The 20,702-nt window shown below is 33.5% G+C and overlaps 1 protein-coding gene across 1 annotated transcript in view; it reads right to left on the reverse strand.

Moving 5' to 3' along the window:
- Faah2 (fatty acid amide hydrolase 2) overlaps positions 1 to 20,702 on the reverse strand; it is a 141,859-nt gene that overhangs the window by 113,556 nt on the left and 7,601 nt on the right. Inside the window, exons 2-3 of the mRNA XM_005401548.2 lie at positions 19,991 to 20,073; positions 5,504 to 5,640 (exon numbers count right to left, since the gene is read on the reverse strand). Of these exons, the coding sequence (XP_005401605.1) occupies positions 5,504 to 5,640; positions 19,991 to 20,073 (220 nt within the window). The remainder of the gene's footprint in view (positions 1 to 5,503; positions 5,641 to 19,990; positions 20,074 to 20,702) is intronic.

A 20,702-nucleotide genomic window follows, 5' to 3' on the forward strand; every position in this document is an offset into this window, starting at 1 on the left:
TGGTGTTGGAACTGAAATCAAATTTGAACTTTATACCAAGCTACCTTTTCAAAATATGGACAAATCACTTTACTTTTCAAAATCAATACTTTCTGAATGTTATATGAGAAAACTAATGTGACGTGTCCTAACACATTTAACAAAGACAAGAATTTTATTGCTAGTTTTACTGTCCACCCACAAAAAGTGCTTTAATCCTTTTGTTAAACAATGTTAAAGATGAATTCATTTGGAGATATAAAATGACTTCATCATAGTCACGAATAAACACAAGTGACAAGAAAGAACCCAGTATACAGGAAACTTTGTACAAAATGGAATTGTCATTTAGATTAGTAAGTAAATCATGATCTAGTAATCATAGGAAGAAAGCTCACTTATTGTATAAATGTTCCTACATAATAAAATAAAGAAAATAGAATATGGAAAGGCCATTTAACTTTATAAAATGAATTTTTAAATATTCAAAGAAAATATAGGCAAATATTTTCCTAATCTTAATATTCGGAGATATTTTGTGAACAATATACAAAACGGTAATCTTACAAAATATAAGATTTATTCATTCAAATACTAAATGTTTTTATTCAAGCATAATGATATAAGCTGAATCAACAAACAACACTTGAAAAGTAATTTGCACCACACATAAAATAATATAATATATATTAACTTCTAAAGATCAACAATTAAAAAACAGACACACCAAGAACTACTCTCCCATAGAGGATGAACATCTATCTTCTGTTTATATATTTTTTATTATTTGTTATTTACTTGTCCTTTTCCCTTCCTTCCTTTCTCCTTTCTCCCATCCCAGTTCCTCTTTCCTTTTGAACAGTTTCTCCCATTTCTCAATATCTATTTTACATTTTGCATCTTATTTACTCTTTCAGCTTCTTACACCAGGGAGAAAATACCATGTTTGCACATGTGAGTGTGATTTATTTCACTTATGGGTATGGTCTCAAGTTGTGTCCATTTACCTATAAAAGTCTCATGTTTATCCTTCTATATAGCTGAGTAGTACTCCTTTGTATAAAAATACATCTTTTTTATCCGTCCATCAGTTGATGGATTTGGGGTCATTTCCAAGATTTATTAGCTATTATAAATTATGCTGCTGTAAGCATGGGTGCACATATATCACTGTGTTATGATATTTTAAATTATTCTGGGAAAATACTCAGAAAGGAAATATTTGGGTCAAATGGGACCTGTAATCCTAGGTTTTTTAGTAATCTCCACAATGATTTCCTCAGTGGTTCCACTCCCACCAACCATGAAGAAGGATTTCTTTTCCTCATATTCTCTCCAGCATTTGTTATTGGTTGATATCTTGATGGCAGCCTTGATACCATAATGTTAAGTGAATTCAATCAGACATAAAATATTAAATAATGCAAGGCTTCTCTTATATGAGAAATCCAAAAAACAAACAGCAAAGTAAAAGGGAGAAAATAGAGTGATAGATCTTTTGCATATGCTAAGGACACCAAGAGATGGAGGAATTGGGGAGGGAAGGAAAAGAAAGGGGATGCAAAAGGACTGAGACATATACATGCAACAACTCTTGATCGGGAATGTAATCATTATGTACTGTAAGTGTGTACTTATAAAAAATAAAAACTGGAAAACTAAATCAGGTGAAAATAACTGAATTTCTACAGAGAATCCTGAAAGGCCAAGAAATGAAAAACTAAGGATGTGTAATCTCAAATACAATGAAAGAAATCCAAAATTAATATAATCATAATGCCCTATTTTTTACCTATTGCACTGACAAAAACTCAAATTTTACCAACATCAAATATTGGCAAAAACATAGATACATGAGTTATAAGAGAATGTAAGTGGATAAGATAATATGGTATGCCCCATCTCAACATTTTCTAAAGTACACCATACATTTTATCATAAAAACTAGTAAGACTATGGTTATGTATATACCTAGGGAAACTTTCTAAATGTAAACAATATCTAGAATGAGAAAAATGGATACTATATGAAAAGAAGAAAGGAAAAATAAAGGTTAATTGATTAATAGGATGATATGACTTTTAAAGATGAAAATAAAGAAACTACAGATAAATACATAGATAAGGATGAAAATCCCAAACACATTTTGTGGAAAAAATATAGAATATGTACAGTGTAACAAGGTTTAAAAAATTAATATTGTAACAGTGCTTATTCTGTGTTGGATTCAGAAGAACATTAAACTATTAAGTATCATCTTAAATGTAGATTATTAAATGCAAGAAAGTACATATATCTCTTATTAGAAAAGAAGGAGCAAAGACAGAGATCATATACTGTACTTAGGAATATGTGGTAAAAGAAACATCCACTTTTTCTTGAATGTTTTATTTAAAAAGAAACAATTATTCCTTAAATAAAAATTAAAACTGAGATACATTTTCCCAGCCATTAGATGGCTCTAATATAAAAGACAATATCAAATATAAGTAAAAATGTGGAGCAAAGGAAAGCTAACAATGCTACTGACAATGTAAAATAGTGTAGCTCCTTTAAAAAAATAATTTACCCATTCCCCAATATGTTAAACACATTTACTGTGTAATGCAGTAATTGTACTCTGAGGTAGATACAGAAGATAGTTGAAAACACCTGAAATAGGGTGTGACTACAGAATAACTATAAATAGACATGAGAAATCTTATTGCAACAAACGACATGATTCAAAACTAATTTATCATGAAAGATGCAAAGCTCAGTAAATTTTCTGAACTTCTTTGAATTTATGTATTTAACTGAGTAAATTGTACACTATTTTAATTATATTTGAAAAAAGAATGATTCATCTCATTTGTAAAAATAAAAATATTTATAAACTAGCTCTAAGCATGAGGACAAATGAGCCATCGACAAACTACCAACACTAGCCAAGTCAACCACCCACTTCTCTTCAAGAATATTAGTATCATGAAGGTCAGAAAAAGAAACATTGTTTTAAAGATTAAAGAGATCTACCAAATAAATTGAATGTCTGATTCTGAGTAGGATCATAGATCAAAAGACTGAAATTTATGAGGCATATTATTGCAATAATTAAGGAATTTGAAATATTGTCTGCAAGTTATAGTATCTTTCTAATGTTGAGAATATTGAAAGTGATAACTACGTAAGAATTCCACCATGTTCTTCAGAAACATACCGAAGTGTTCATATTTTAAGGGACTTACAGTGCAAAAACTTTTCTCAAGTGGTTCAAAAAATGGTGAAAAGAAGATAGCAAAAAATGGAAAGATAGAGCAAACTGGGGTAGAGTAAAAAGGCAGGAAAATGGAAAGAAACTAGAAGAAAAATGAGAGGAGAGGGAAAGGGAGCAATTGACAAAAAATGTGAAAAAGTAATGAATACAAGGAGTATAATGGAGTCCTTTATGCTAGTTTTGCAACTTCTGAGTGTGTTTAAAATTATTTCTATACCAGAGTTTTATACTTTTAAAAATGATTCTGAGGTCACATAGCTAAGAAAAGAGAGTTAAACTTAATGTGATCTACTCTTTGTGATCCACTTATTTTTTTATTTTTGTTTTTGTTTTCTCTGTGCTCTCCGTCAATTACCATGTGAGTATAAATTATAAGTTCATAGTAATGTTCCTTGGGGCTGGGGATTTACCTCAGAGGCACAGTGCCTGCTCTGGCAAGTGCGAGGTTGTGAGTTTGATTCCCGGTACCAGAAAAACAAAAAGGAAAAAAAAAAAAACCAAAAAACCATAGTAATGTTCCAACTCCTTTTATTTTAAAAAGTAAAGTTTAATGTGCTTCTAATTTGTATCTTATCAAATAGTTCTCAATTTCTGCTGTTATTAAAATAAATAAACATTATTTAGATAAATTCATAATATACAATTATTTTTAATGTTACCTTCATTTTGTTACTAATTTATTGAGGATTTTCATATCCAAATTCAGAAATGATATTGTTTTATACATTACTTTTACTGTGATGTCTTTGTTTAGCTTAGTATTAAGGTGATACTGGCTTCAAAGAATGTGTTAGAAAATGTCTCGTCCTCTATTTTCTAAAAAAATTTTTTAAACAGTTTATGTTATTTATTTTTTATACAGGATGTATTTTATTGTGGCATTTTCATTTATGCATATGACATACCTCCCCTTATACCTTTCATTATCCTCCTCTACCACCTCCCTTAATTCTCTTCCTCTTCTTTAATAGTCTCCTTTCTACTTTTATGTCCTTTTCATAGATTCCACAGATGAGAAAAAATATACGATGTTTGTATTTCTGAATCTGGCTTAATTCAATTAACATGATGATCTAAGTTCCTAATGAATTATTTTGTATAGTTCGCAATACTGAATTCATTTGGGCTTAGGCTATTCTTTGCATCAAAATCATTAATACCAACTCCATTTATTTTAATTGCTAAATTTTACATATATTTATCCATTATTTTTAAATAAGTTTTTTTAATTGTATGTGATCCTTTTAAGATTTCCAGTTTACGGGAATACATTTTTTCATCATATTCCATTATAATTTTAATATATTTAGAAACAGTACATATGCCACCTATTTTGTTCTTGGTATTATTCATTTATGTGTTCTATCTCATTTTTATCAGAAACTAAGTTAAAATATATCAGATTTATTGAACTCTTCAACCACTTTTGGATTTCATGGTAGTATCTATTATTTCAGTCTTATCAATCTCATTGATTTAGTCTACTCTTCATAGTTTCCTTCCTTCTTGTTGTTCTAAGTTTAGTTTGCTTTCCCGTTTCTACATTTCTAAAGTGAAAGTATATTACTGATTTGAAATATTACTTTCTCTCAAATAGTCCCTAAAATGTATAAATTTCCTTCTAAGCACTACTTTAACTGCAGCCCATAAATTCAATTGTATTATTTTGTTTTCTTTCCATTGAGTTGTATACCTATGATATCTTTCTTTGATCTTTGTGTTATTTAAATTTTTGCCATTTAATTTCCAAATATTTTGGATTTTCAATAACATTTGTGACCAGTAGGAAGTTACAAATAAGTGTTTCATCATAAAGCATGGGTTTTCATTAGAATCTGAGCCTTCATTTATGAGTGAACCTTACTGTTTACATTTGAAAAATGACACAGTACTATTCTTGAATGTGTGCTATCAGCACTAGTGAGTACTGAACAAAGTGGCCCCTTACAGCATATAAGTTTAGCATGAGATGAACATTATTTTTCCTCTTCCCAATCAAATTTTCTGAATATTTCTCCTCCTTTAAAAACTAAAGAGATGCCAGGGATATAGCTCAGTGGCACAGCACCTGCCTGGCAAGCATGAGGTCATGAGTTCCATTCCTACTACCATAAATAAATAAATAAATAAATAAATAAATAAATAAATAAATAAAACTGAGGAGGAAATATGGACAGCACTTAGATAATATTATAGTTTTATAATTCAAAAAATACGTACCACTTGTGAATTTGGCCAATATAGGTAAAAGCATGCAAATACTAATACCTTGTAGCTGGAAAGATTCTTTTACTGTCAAAGGAACACCAAGTAATGGCCATTGCTTTTCTAGGATGGCTTCATCTTCCTGCATCTCTTCAAGTCTTTGATCTACAGCAAGTGCTTCCTTTCTAGCTGCCTCAAACCTAGGAAAAAATTAAACAGGATAATTTTTATATAGACTAGTCATCTCTCCAAATATACAAAAGTCTGACATTAGAATGTTAAAGTTTATTTATTTATCGAGAGTCTTATAAAGACTCATTTGAGCCAGTTATTCTCCTTTAAGGAATTCATCATATGAACAACAACTTAAAATACTAACAATAATTAATACAGAAAGCAAATTGGTGCATCATTATTTTTATTGAAAACAACCTGTCAAAAAATTGCAATAAAGCCCAGGAGATAGCTCAGTGGCACAGCACATGCCTGGCAAGTTGCAAGGTCCTGAGTTTGATTCCTGGTACCACAAAAAAAGTGTAAAAAAGTTATACTAGATATCTATTATGTACAAAGATACAAGCAATATAAATAGTCAGAAATGAAAGTTAGACTGGTTTTTGGAAATTTCTATGGTGGAACATGATTTTAAAAATTACAGTGTAATGCTTATAATTGCATTTGTGTGAAAATGTACATGCATTTGAATACACAATAAAATATAAACAATAATCATTCTTTGACACAAAAGTTATTGGTGGATTTTTGTAGTTTGCAAATTTTTATTATAAATACAATTGATCCAATTTTCAAATAAAAAATCAATATGCTCAAAACAATATAACTTGATTATATACATGAAAATCAGCACTAAATTATGTAATCATGATGTATTTTTCTCTGTATCTGAAATATTGTGTCTTCTAAAGAGAAATTAAAAATTCCTTAATATTCTGGTGATATGATTGTAAAACATTTAATAAAAACTTTTCAAGGCTTCTCTATAGGAAACACCCAAGAAAGATCAACAGTAGAAACTAAAAGATAACTAGCATCACAAAAGTACAGGACTTTACAAACTACTTACAAAAACAGAACACAAAAGAAAAACACAACCAAACTTTACCACGACAAATGACAGCAAAGCACAAAAATAAACAAAGATATAGAAAGTAAAAACATGCAAACAGGTGGAATACAATTAAAATTACAAGAGGAAGTTCATAATCAATAACCTTGAATGCAATTACATTAGATTCATCAATCAAAAGTCCTCAAACATAAAAAAAATGGCTCAATACTATGTTGGTTAAAAGATATTCACCTCATTGATGAAGATACACACGGACTGAAAGTCAAGGCTTACAAAAAGATATATTTTGCAAATGAAAAAATCACAAGCAGGAGCTACTGTGTTAACAGCACATAAAACAGACTTTAAATTTAAAAAACTTGGGGTTGATTCAACACGACTAAATAAAGGAGGACTCATCTTGAAGTTTCTCACAGGAGCTCAACTAAAAGCAAAGGTAATTGGAAGAAAGGGAGGGACATATATCCTGATATCAAAATCAATCCAAAATAAGAGACTTGTAGATCAAATAAAACATAGACATAGGACACTATAAAATGATAAACCAGACCACAAGGCTGCCTGTGGGTTTTGCACTAGTTGGATTAGGATAGGAACAGGAAACACCATTCCCAGGAAATTCCCTCAAACTACAGAGAAGGCAAATGTATGATAAACTCAATCCACACAGGATAGACCGAGAATATAAGGCCCCTCATCTCTTCTGAGCTCCTGCAAAGAGAGGACACTGCAGCCTGGCACACACAGGGGTGAATGACTGTTCCCTCCCTCCCCAACAGGCCACCAGTATTTTTCTTCCTTTTTTTTCTTTTTCTTTCTCTGTGGAGCACCATAACTACTAATTGGAACCACTAGTGACAAGGTTAGGGACTGGCCATGGCATGGGGATTACTAGTGAAACAATACACTCCTGCTGCCCTATGAGTGGTGTAAGAGGGATTTATACTATCCCGCGGCAGTCTGGACAAGTACCTTCCTGTGCTGCAATCAGCAGCCAGCAACACCAGCACCCTTGCCCTGGGAAGTCAGCAACTCCCTCTGACCTGTTATCTGCAGTGCAAGGACAAGCAATGGGAAATAAGCACTCCCTTGCCCTGTGACAAACTGTGAAAGCATCCTTGGGCAACGAAATTGTCACTCCCTCTGACTTGCAACAACTAGCTCAGGTCAAACCTGCAACCACCAGTGCAGGACAAAGAGGGCAGAGGATGCGAGGCGCCAGTGGTGTGGAATAGAGCAGGCTGTACAAGTTCTGGGGTGAGCTACTGTTCACTGAACAGGGAGCAGCCTGGAGTTGTCTCTGTTTGAGGGCACCACACAATCAGGAGAGCAATGCAGAGACAAACAGCCCCACGTCCATGCCAGCACTAATGCTATTGCACAATTGGTAAAATGTTGTATTGGACACTGGCACAAAAGAGTGGAGACCAGAAAAATTTTATTACTGTATTCTTTGTGTGTATTGTTTCTCTTTTATTGACTGGTTGCATTTTTTATAGTTGTTGTTTGTTTTTATTTGATCTTTCTTTCTCTTTTAGGTTCATACATATATTTTTATTCTACTCTATTCATCTTCTTTCTCTCTCTTCTCAACTATCTGTCTTGATCTTATGATATGTTCATGTGAGTGAAAATTGTCCCCAATATTTGTGATTCACTTCAATAATCTTTTGCTTTCTCCATTCTTTCTCTTCTGCCCTCTTCTCCAAGATTGCATGATCATCTTTTGTCCTCCAGCCTTGCTTCAACAGTATTTCTCTTCCCCTCTTTCTCTGTTTTGCCCCCTATACCTCTTAAATTTCCCCACTACAGAGTAAATTCACACTACTATGGGAAAACTCGTTGCATACAAGTTCCTGATTTATGTTGAGTTTTGACGTGCAACTGTAGATTTTGCCCACATGGTTAAAGATACCAAATCAAGAGTTACCACATTTTGTCAGATTCTAGGCCATGTGTGATGGTATTGTTATTGCTATTTGTAATAAATTAGCCAGGATGTCATATTTGTAATAATCAGTTGTTCTTCCCTCTATAACAGTACCGTGACTATCTGGGGTCATAAACATTATTGTAGTCCAGTACCAAGAGACAGGGGACTGAGAAAAAAAGATGGCAACATCGCACCCTTAATAAATGGGGAAGCTAGGATATTGGTATAGACACAAATAACAAGAATATCCTACACATAGGAGACACCTCTGAACAATACACATTTCCTAGGGAGGCTGCAAGGTTAGTGATAAATGTAGCTATTATAAGAAATATTCAGTGAGCAACACAGAAAAAGTTAAATTAAATTAAAAAATAGAAAATGACAAAACAGAGAAGCAAAACCCAACCACAGACTCCTAGCCCAACCAGAACAAGTCCAAGGGACAATAAGATAGAAGAAAATGGAGACTACCCACCTGAAATTCCTGAAATAATAGCAGCAGAAGTTGAAAAACAAATACATGAGACTATAAACAAAATCAGATTAGAAATAATCTCCAAGGTTGAAAAAAGAGATGATCATGATAATTAAAGACTTATTCAGCAAGTCTAAAGTAGACATAAATAATAAAATAGAGGAGCATAGGAAAATGATGCAAACCATTAATGTGCAACACAGTAAAGAAAGGGAATCCACACAAAGTTTCAAACAGATATCCAGGAAATTAAAAATTACATTCAACATTTGCAAAATTGCCTGAACAAAAGTGAAGACAGGGTTTCAGACCTGGAAGCCAGGACTGTGGCTAGAAATCATGAAAAGAAAGATCTTTTAAAAATGAAAAGGGACCCTGAAAAAACAATCCAAGATTTGCAAGATGTTGCAAAACAATTAATACAAGATTGGGTGGAGTCGCTGAAAAAGCAGGAGCCAGGACAAATGACATAAAAAAAAAAAACTGTTCACAGTAGCAATGGCAGAAAACTTCCCAAGTATGGAAAAAGAATCTGACATACTGTAAGCAAGGTATATAAATTAGCCACGACCAAAATAAATCTACACCAAGGCATATAATAATCAAGAAATTCCACAAATTTAGCACAAGAAAAGAATATTAAAAGCTTTTAAAGAAAAGAAACAAATCACCTATACAGGAAATCCCATCAGAATTACAACAGATTACTCAACGTAAATGCTTGAGTGAAGGAGAGCTAAGAGTGAAACATTCCAAGTCCAAAAAGGAATTAACTTCCAACCTAGATTGATATATGCTGAAAATCTGTCTTTCAGAATTAATGGAGAAATCAGATACTTCCATGACAAAAAACAACTGAAGAAATCCATGACCACCAACCTAGCAATACAATGTGTTCTGAAAGGTATTGTAGAGAGATATAACAATGTGCACAAACTGAACAACATCAATAGGAAGAAGACCCCAGGGAGGGCAAGCAGTTAAACAGAAGAGAAAGACAAGGAACCAATCCCAGATAATAATATATCAAGGATAAATCAATACATATCAGTTATAACCATGAATGTGAATGGTCTCAACTCACCAATCTAAAGAAATAGGCAGGTGGAATGGGTCAAGAAAGAAGATCCAACTCTATGCTGCATACAAGAAACTCATTTATGTAAAAAAATTCATGGATAGAAAGTCAAAGGACAGAAAGCAATATTACATATGAGAGAAACCCAGAAAAAGCAGGGATAGCTATTGTATTTGCAGACAATGTGAACTTCAAGACAAGGCAGATCAAAAGAGATTAAGAAAGTCACCACAAAATTATTGAAAGGAAAACTCTGAAAGGGTGAAATTAAAATCATAAATATATATGCACCAAATTATAGGAGCACCCAACTATATGAAACAAATATTAAAGGTCATGAAAAAATCAAATAAGCACTAACACAATTATAATGGGGCAACTTACCACAACATTGTCACAAATAGATAGATCAATTAGACACAAAATTAATAAACATCAGGACTGAGTCAAACCTGTGGACAAATGGACTTAATATATGGCTACAAAGTGTTTCATCCCAAACATCAAACTACACATTCTTTTCTGCTTCACAGGGGATGCACTCCAAAATAGACCATATACTAGCCCATAGGACATTTTTAAGTAAATGCAAAAGAATTCAAATTATCCCATACATATTATCTGACAATAGGGAAATGAAATTGGAAATTCATGGCAAAAGAAACCACAAAACCCCTAACTACATAGAAATTAAATAACATGAGAAATTAAACAACAAATGAGTCACAGATGAAATCAAAGAAGAAATTAAACAGTATCTACAAGTAAATGGTAATACTGATACAACATATCAGAACATATGAGATTCGCTGTAAGCAATCCTAAGAAGGAAAATTATAGCAGTGAATACCCATATCAGGAAGATAAAATGAGCTCAAATAAACAATCTTAAACATCAATCTTAAACAATCTTAAACATCAAACTTCTAGAAGAACAAGTCAAGCCCAATGCTCATATGAAAGAAGAAAATATAAATATCAGAGCAGAAATTAATGCAATTGAGAGAACAAAACAAAGAGTCTATGAATCAAATACTTAGTTGTTTGAAAGATTAAATAAAATTGATAAACCCTTGGCCAACCTCATCAAAAAAGGAAAGAAAAGACTCAAATTCACTCAATTAGGAATGAAAAGGCTGAAATCACATCAGATCCTGCAGAAAGTCAGAAGATGATCATACTTAATTTGAGAAAATGTATTCTAGTAAAATGGGAAACACAAACGAAACGGACATATTCCTAGATATATTTGAGCTACCAAAGCTTAATCAAGAAGATACCCAAAGTGTAAATAACCCAATAATAGTCAATGAAATTGAAAGTATAATTAAAAATTTACCAACAAAGAAAAGCTCAGGTCCTGATAGATACACAGCTGAGTTCTACTAGAAATTTAGAGAGGCTCTAATGTCATCACTCCTCAAAATCTTCAGTGAAATAGAAAGTGAAGTAATACTTACAAATTCATTCCTGGAAGCAAGTATTCCCCTGATACCAACACCAGGGAAGGTCCCAACCATAAGAGAAAACTACATGCCAATCTCCCTAATGAACATAGATGCAAAATTCCACTATAAGATACTGGAAAACAGAATGCAACAAATCATCAAGAAGATTGTACACCATGACCAAGTAGGGTTCATTCCAGGTATGCAAGGATGTTTTGACATACTTGTCAATAAATGTAATATACCATATCAACAGAGGACAGTACAGAAATCACATGTTCTTCTCAATAGATGCAGAAAAAGCATTTGACAAAGTCCAATGCCCATTCATGATAAAAGCCCTACAAGAAAATTAGAATAAATTGTCTTATCTAAATCTTATAAAAGTCATATATGACAAACCAACAGCCAACCTCATAGCAAATGATCAAAATCTGAAAGCTTTCCCTTTAAAATCAGGACAAAAACAGGGATTTCCACTGTTACCACTCCTACTCAATGCAGTTCTGGAAATGTTGGCCAGAACAGTTAGAAATGAGAAAAAAATAAAAATAATTATAGGAAAGGAAGAAGTTAAATTATTATTGTTTGCAGATGATATGGTACTCTACGTAGAAGAGCCTTAAAACTTCCCCCAAAAGTTAGAGATTTAATTAGCAGATTCAGCAGAGTAGCTGGATACAGCATCAACATCTGAAAATCAGTAGTTTTCCTGTACACAAATAACAAACTCACTGACAGAGAAATTAGAGAAACAACACCCTTCACAGTAGCATCAAAAATAATGTGTGTAGGAATCAGTCTAACAGAAAAAGTGAAAGATCTTTACATTGAAACCTACAGTACCCTGAAAATGGAGATTGAAGAAGATATTAAAAAATGGAAAGATATCCCTTGCTTTTGGGTAGGAAGAATCAACATAGTGAAAATGGTCATACTCTCAAAATTGGCATACAGATTTAATGCAAGTGCAATCAAAATACCATTAGCGTACTTCACAGAACTAGAGGGAATAATCCTAAAATTCATTTAGAATAAAAATGAACCTGGAACAGAAAAAGCAATTCAGGGCAAAAAATGCAAGATGGGGCATTACATTCCTTCACTTGAAATTATACTACAGAGCTACTGTGATAAAACAGCATGGCACTGCAAGAAAAGACCTGAGGATCAACAAAACATACTATAAGATGCAGAAAGAACTGCAAACTCACTGACACCGCTAATCTTTGACAAAGGAGTCAAACACATTCACTTGAAGATGAGTAGACTTTTTAATAAATGGTGCTGGAAAAAAACTGGCTTTTCACATAGAAAAGACTTAAAATAGACCCATGTCTCTCAATATGCACTCAACTAAAATCAAAATTGATCAAAGATCTAAATATGAAAATAGAAATTCTAAATTTGCTGCAAGATAGAGTAGATAGAACTCAGAAAAACATAGATGTACACAAAGACTTTATGAACAACTCCCCAGTCATAGAGGAAATATTACAAAGTATCAACAACTTGGATCTTGCCTTATTAAAAAGCTTTTCACAGCAAAATAAATGAACACAGTGAAAAGACAACCCACAGAGTGGGAAAAAATTTAGGCCAGTTTTTCAGACAAAACACTAATATCCAAAACATATAAAGAACTGAAAGAATCAGCCACTTCAAATTCAATGACCCAATCCAAAAATGAGCATCTAGGAAGACATTTCTCAGAAGTACAAACAACAAATAAATGTATGAAAAGTTCTCAACATCACTGATCATTTGAAAAATGCAAATTAAAACTATGCTGAGATTCCATCTCACTCCAGAAAGAATGACTATTATCTAGAAAAGAATTAATAACAAATGCTGGTGTGGCTGTAGGGAAAACGGAATACTTTTGGTAGGAGCTTAGGCTGATGCAACCACTGTGGAAACCACTGTGGAGATTGCTCAAAAAACTAAGATTAGCAGTCTCATTTGACCCAGGTATTTCCCTTCTGTGTATCTTCCCAGAGAAATTAAACTATCATAATGGAGATATGTATGTGCACCCATGTTTATAGCAGCACAATTTGTAACAGCTAAATCTTGTAAACAAACCAATTGTCCATCAACCAATTAATGGATAAAAAACGTGTTTTTTAATATAATGGATTATCACTCAGCCATTAAGACAGATAAAATTGAAACATTTATAGCTAAATGGATGGACCTCTAAAACATAATCATAAATAAAATAAATCACACATACACATGTGTAAATATTGCATTATCTCTGTTGTGAGAAACTAAAACCATAAATACGAACATAAGGGTACAACAGATGTTATGAAATAGGACAAAACTGTTCAAAAAGAAAAGAGAAATGGGAGGGGGAATGGGAAATGATGGTAAAGTAAAACATGAAAACAGAAGTGTAAAATGAAAACTGAGCTGTGTGAATGGGGAGTGAAATGAGATTTGAAAAGAGGGGATAGGAATGGGGAAAAAAGAGGAAACAAGATATATCGTGTACACGTACAAATTTCCTATACTGAATGTGATCATTATGTATCCCTAAATTGTACCAATAATAAAAATAAAATACTAAACAAAATCATAGATGGGTTGGGCCGAAGTGAGAGGCTAAGGTGCTGGGGCCTGGTTATCAGCATGGACCAAAGCCACAAGGAGGCATGCATGAAGAAGCCTCACTGGACAATCTGCCACCAGACCCAGTTTTTGTATGGAACTTCTAAACGTCTTTATTAGTGGAAACCATTTGAGCGAGTGTTTTGGAGGTCGACGGCAAGATGTCAGAGAACCAAGCAACAAAGACAGAACTTCTCTGAGTGCTGCCATCCAAACACTGGAATATAATAAAGTGGGGAGGTTGAGGAGAAGTGGGAGGTACTAATGGAGACTAAGGGATGCTTTAAGTAGGTCAGAACCAATTCATAACTTGATAGAAAACTTGTGTTTGAATCCTCCACAAAACTTTTTGGTGAGAGTTACCCTGACATGACCATGAATGATACTACATGTACCAAGGGAATTATTAATCTTTATTCTCTATTTTATATGCTAAAAAATCCTCCCATATGTATACCAGAAGAAAAAAGTGGAAGAAAAGAATGACACCCATACATAAACATAGATGTAAACATTCTTCTTAGTCCTATTTATACGGCAGTCAGAATTTAACCAGTGTGCTCATCTATGTTCACAAGTAGAGAAACTGACTTGTAGCATTTGTGTAGGGTGAGTTTCAGTCCTCGGTGGTTGAGTCCAGGATGTCTGATATGTCTACTGATGCTTAAGCAGTTTCCTCTCTCATGAATTCTCTTTGTTGCCAGTGAGTGGTGAGACCTAGGGTACATACAAATGACTGAGACTCTCTCGCAATTCCTCTGCAGGATGTGTTCTACCTGGTTTCAGTTGTACTCCTGTGGGCATCTGCCAGGAGGCTTTTGTGACTCTCTTATGATGGACACTTTTAATTGTATGACAGGGAACAACATGAATCATCAATTAGCCAGTGTTCCAAAGGGCCTTCTTGCTCTGTGCCTCTTTTCTCTTTGACAGTCACTGCAGCTGGCTATGCTTGCTTTTTCTATATGACTCTGCCTAAGTATGATAATAAAACACTTCTGGCCATGGCAATCCTCTATAGCTCCAATTATCTGCATCAAACTCTCGGTTACCACTCCACAAGGAGACCATATACAGCCTGCGAACTCAGTAATGTCTAGGACAGACATAACTCAGCAACTTTTGCCTTTCGTGGGCACAAACTGTGATGTCAGCAGGTTTGATGGGTAGAATATTGGCACAGAGCGTACTGGCATTTCAGGAAATAATAAGAGAGTATTTACTTTGACTCTGCCCCAGGGTCTTTTCACCTCCATCAGATCACATCTATTGCAACTGCTGCCTGTCCCTGTGACTCACTGAATCACAGATACTTTAATGCCTGGTTCCAGAACCCTAACCAGAACCATGTTCTTATTTCTTTGTCTCCCAAGGTCCTACCAAACACTAACTCAGTCACTGCCCTCCAAATGACTCTTGGGATTTTGATTCTCTAGTACACTAATCACCAAATATCTTCTATGTCGGGCTACCTTTCCCAGTGAAAAAGAAGTTAGAATAGGTGGGCAGTGGACAGTAGTTACTAGCTGGTCCCTGACTGTAACAGAATGATCACTCATGCTGTACATGAGTTTCATTCAGGAGGTTAGATCTTTACCCACTATGATATATTCACTGCATCTGGGTGTAAGTAGTGTCAGGATCAAGAAGTGACTCTGACTCTCTAAATAGTCCTGATACTGAAATTCATCTAGTGTGTTTCTTTTTCAAATTGGCTTCCAATATTTGAGGCTTCAATTGCAGCCCATGTTTAAGTAGGTACTTCCCAGGGCACATCTTCTGAGTGTCAAACAAATTCCCCTCATTGACTTTAGTTAATCATGATGGATCTCTTACAGCTCTTTAAGGCCAGTTTACTTCTTTCTGAATTAACACCAGTGGCCATGTAGCACCCTTCTCAAAGATGTACTAGCTCTAAAAATATCTCTTTGAGTTTATAGGTTCTGATAATCCTAATCTCTTCCTTTTATTCACTCAGTTCTAGGAATGGTAATTGTTTCCTGCAACTATTGCCTCCATGTTGATCCAATGTTGGTTTTTCTAGTCCTTACACACCAGATTTATCAATTCTTTATAATCACTTCTTTGTTAAAATAGTACATTTTCTCAATTCTGAATGATACAGGATTGTGAAAAGCCAATGGATAGTGTGATCTCAAAAACATGTCATCATACACATCATATACATGCTGGGATTAGATAAAGTGAAACTGAGACCTGAACTAAATTTCTAAAATTAATTGAAATAAATAAGAGATGGGCAAAAGGAGGGTGTCCCAAGCAGAAGAAAGAACATATGCAAGGTTATGTGGAAATGAGAGAGCCCAACAGATCTGAAAAAATGGAGTGGTTTCTGTGGGGCTGGAAAGATCGGATATGACAGATCAGAGGAGTTTGTATGACAGAACGAAAAGCTAGTAAAACTTGTTTGCTAATTAGAATTGAGCAATAGATTAGGTAAAGAAAGAAGGAGTCTTGCCTATGTGGGGTGGAAGAACAGGTTTGGGGTGAAGGTAGTAAAGTAGTAAATATTTTACCACTAGTCAACTTACATTAGAGGCACTAGAAGTGTAGCCAAATGGTAGAGTACTTGCCTGGCACGTGATGACCTGGGTTCAACACACACACACACACACACACACACACACACACACACACATACAGCTAGGAGCTAACAAAATTACAGGTCATGTATCATTCTACAATTTCCTAGCTTTATGATTTTAATTACTGAACAATTCTGACAGGTTTTTTGCCAAATAAATGGGGATAACAAAGGATAACTCCCTCCATTGTGCTCCTGTTGTGCCAACAATAGGAATGAGATAGCTCTGAGTGATATAAAGTTTTATACTAGACGCTTTACACAAAATTTTCATTGGATTACCATATTTTAAATTTAAGTAAATACAAACATTATTATTGATACAGCGAGGCCTTTTGGGGTCTAATTAATGGAAGGACAATTAAAAAACTGATGTCACACATAACATGGATAAATTTCACAAAATTATTTCTGAGCATGTCTGTATTTTACCTAAGTACTCAGAACTAGAAATAGCTGTGTCTTCTCAGTAAATATTTAATCTCTGAAATTACTGTCCTGCCCCGCTCCCTCACTCACCCACAAGCAGCCTCTTAAGTCTTTTATTTGTAACCCAGCCTCATTCTTTTCAACCATGACAACTTCACCTGCCCTTAGATGTTAATTTGTAAACCTACACAAAGCTGTCTCTGCAACTAAAGATGGCCTTCATCATGATTCTCATTCCTGTATGTAAAGCAAAAGAAAACAATTTGCCCCTATCTTAAACATTTAAGGTTATACTCTATCCAGAAAGGTACACTCAAACTTGTATCCAAGGTAAAATTTGGCTTTTAGAAAATAAAAAGAGGCAAGGGAGAAGAAATCCCTGGAAAATAAGCAATTTAGACACTCTTGTGACTTGGCATCAGATGTCTTTATAGTGGAATCACAGCTCTGTCCCCCCAGAAAAGTAATATAACTTCTCTGAGTGAAATTTTTCATAAAACACAAGAATTGTGGTAGTTTGACAAATACTACATCAAATCCATTTGATGTAATACTTATATTTTATAAAATACTTTAAAAGTTAATACTTTCATAATAATGTTTACTTTTGTTTTATTTACATTAGCGGTAACAATTTATGTTAAATGATATTAATTTTAAATTTTAAAAAATATTAATGCATATTAATTGTACATGTTAATGGGGCACAGCGTGCTATTACCATACAGGCAGAGAGCATACATTGACCATACACAGCACGCTTCTCTTCCTACCCATCCCACTGGAAACCATTGTAGTAATATAAAGCTTTATTTTAAATGATTGATTTAAGTTTAAATAAGTGATTCAATTTTAACAGAGTTGATAAGCAAACAGGATAAAAGCATCTCCAAAGTGACAGACAAATAACTGAGATCTAATAAATGCCAACTTATGTTACAGTCTAAAAAGAACGGTGTTAGTCATCAGATAGTATGTGACAGGAATATTAATCTTAAGTGTTAACTATCTAATACATCAGAGCTTCTTAGAAAGATCTCAATAACTAAAAGATAGAAGTCACACAAAGGTTACCTATAGAAAAAAATATCAATTCTAAAATCTATATAAAACCAAAGGAGACCCAGAAGCGCCCAAGTAATCCCCAGCAAAAACGACTAGGGAGGAGACACACTGAACAATGGAATGAAATGCAGAAATAGAATTGAGGATGCAGAAAAGTACTTCATGCTCCATAAGCCAACTGATATTTGACAATGTGGCCAAATTCTTATGCTGAAGAAAAGACAGCTTGATAAAAAATGGTGTTGGGAAAAATCATTATCTATATACAAGAGAATAGACACATATCTCTTATGTTGTACAAAAATCAAATCAAAATACATAAAACCTATCTATAAAAGCTGAAATATTGAATCTGCTGGAAGATAAAATAGGTAATACTCTTCAAGATAGGCAAGGGTTTTTAGAACACAGATCCAATTACATAATAAATAATTCCAAAAAGCAACAAATTGAATTATATCAAAATACCCACATTGTGCACAATGAAGGAAACATTTCTCCAACAGAGTGGAGAAACAACGTACAGAATGTGCAAAATATTTGCTAGCTACACCTTGGACAGAGTCCTAATATCTAGAATATACAAAGAATAAAAAAAAAAAACCTTAGATCCCGCTAAATAAAAGATTCAATCAAAAAATGACAACTGAGATGAATACATATTTATCAAAAGAAGAAAGAGAAATGACCAATAAGTATATGAAACTATATGTTTAGCAACTTTGTCCATTGGAGGAATGCAAATCAAATCACACTGAAATACACCTCACTCCATGAAGAATGACCGTCATCAAGCACTCAAACTACAACAAATGTTGGGGGAGTTGTGGAGAAAAATAAACCCTTCCACATTGTTTGTGGGAGTATTAACTAGTACAATCACTATGGAAATTCTTCAAAAAAGTAAACGTCCAAATTCCGTTTGACTCAGAAACACCTCTTCTGGGTATCATTCTGAAAGAGTTAAAGTCATCATACTACAGTGATATATGCATATCCATAATTATAGTAGCACAATTCACAAAAGTTAAATTATGGGAGAGGCCTATATATTCATCAACAAAAGAATGGATAAAGAAAATATGGTATATATAGACAATGCTGTACAAGTCATCAATGAAGAATGATATATTTGAGTCTTTTGTAGGAAAATAGATGCACCTTGAGACTATAATTCAGATGCAGGAAGTTAAATATTCCAATATTTCTTTTACCCAAGCAAGCAAAAAGGTAAATAAAGAACAAAATGAAAGAAATGATAGGAAACAAGGAGGTGGAATATGCAGTGATGTGAAGATCTGGGAAAGAGGGTACAAGTGATAGAAGGGAAGGGAACAGAGGAGTAAAAAGGATCAAGATTTGATGTACCACTTTACCAAGATGAGGATAATTACCGTGTATCACAAATATATACTCCTAATAAATAAAATGTAAAACAGAAAACAATATCTCCTATAGTACAAATAACTACATACATTTTAAAGTTTGTTTACCTGTAGAGAGCTAAGGTATATTTCTTCTGCTATTAAGTCAATAAGCATTTAATGATATCTGCCATGTTTCAGTTCTTGTTTTGATGTTAGATATACGAAAACCAGTGAAATTTACTTGTTGCCATTAAGGATGTTACAGTCAGTGAAGGGACTGGATATATATATATATATATATATGGCTGAAAGTGCTGAATTAGAAATCAGAGCAGGCCTCAGCGAAAACTCAAAGGTAGCATGCTGGGGAAGACAAGTTCAGGAAATATTTTAAGGTAGCCTGGCCCTCAGAAATAACTCCTTGAGTGTGGAAATACTCACCTGTGCTTGACAATTCCATTGACCATTTGGTTTACATCCTTAATTCTGTTGATATAAGCTTGCACAACATCTATACATTTCACCTGCAGAATACAATAATTTCCTCAGTTAGCAATTATTTAATGAGAAATTCATCCATTCAACAAATATTTATTGGAAGACTTATTTGTGGATTAATATTTTTTAACTCAAAACATTTTTAGTGAATTATTCAGTGCAGTCCTCTGTGAGACAACATATGATGATGAGAGAATAAAAATATCATTTTAAAGGAAAGAAGTTAGGATTATCCTATAATCATTCCTTTTCCAAATAATGAATAGGAATGAAAGACAAACTCACCTCTAAGTAAACAGAAGTTGGAAGTCAGAGATATTATGGATATCTATTGAACTAGAAGTTATTTAGTTCTAGTAAATTACTAGTATGAAGATAAGTATTATATTGTAATAGACTGGAAAATTAAAATTATGCATCATCTCTGAAAACCTCAACTATTGGTAAGTAGAGGAATAATAATACCTTATGGTAAGGTTCCCAGATAAAATATAGAAAAATAAGCTAAATTTGAATTTTGACAAGCAACAAATAATTATTATATTTTCCAATTATTTCATTGGAATAATTATACTAGTATCTATACATTTTTATCTGAAATTTAAATTTAATTTCATGCTTTTGATGTTATACAAAAACCAGTGAAATTTCTTGT

The sequence above is a fragment of the Chinchilla lanigera genome, unplaced genomic scaffold, assembly GCF_000276665.1.
Source record: "Chinchilla lanigera isolate Chin_1 unplaced genomic scaffold, ChiLan1.0 scaffold00074, whole genome shotgun sequence".
NCBI classification, from domain to species: domain Eukaryota; kingdom Metazoa; phylum Chordata; class Mammalia; order Rodentia; family Chinchillidae; genus Chinchilla; species Chinchilla lanigera.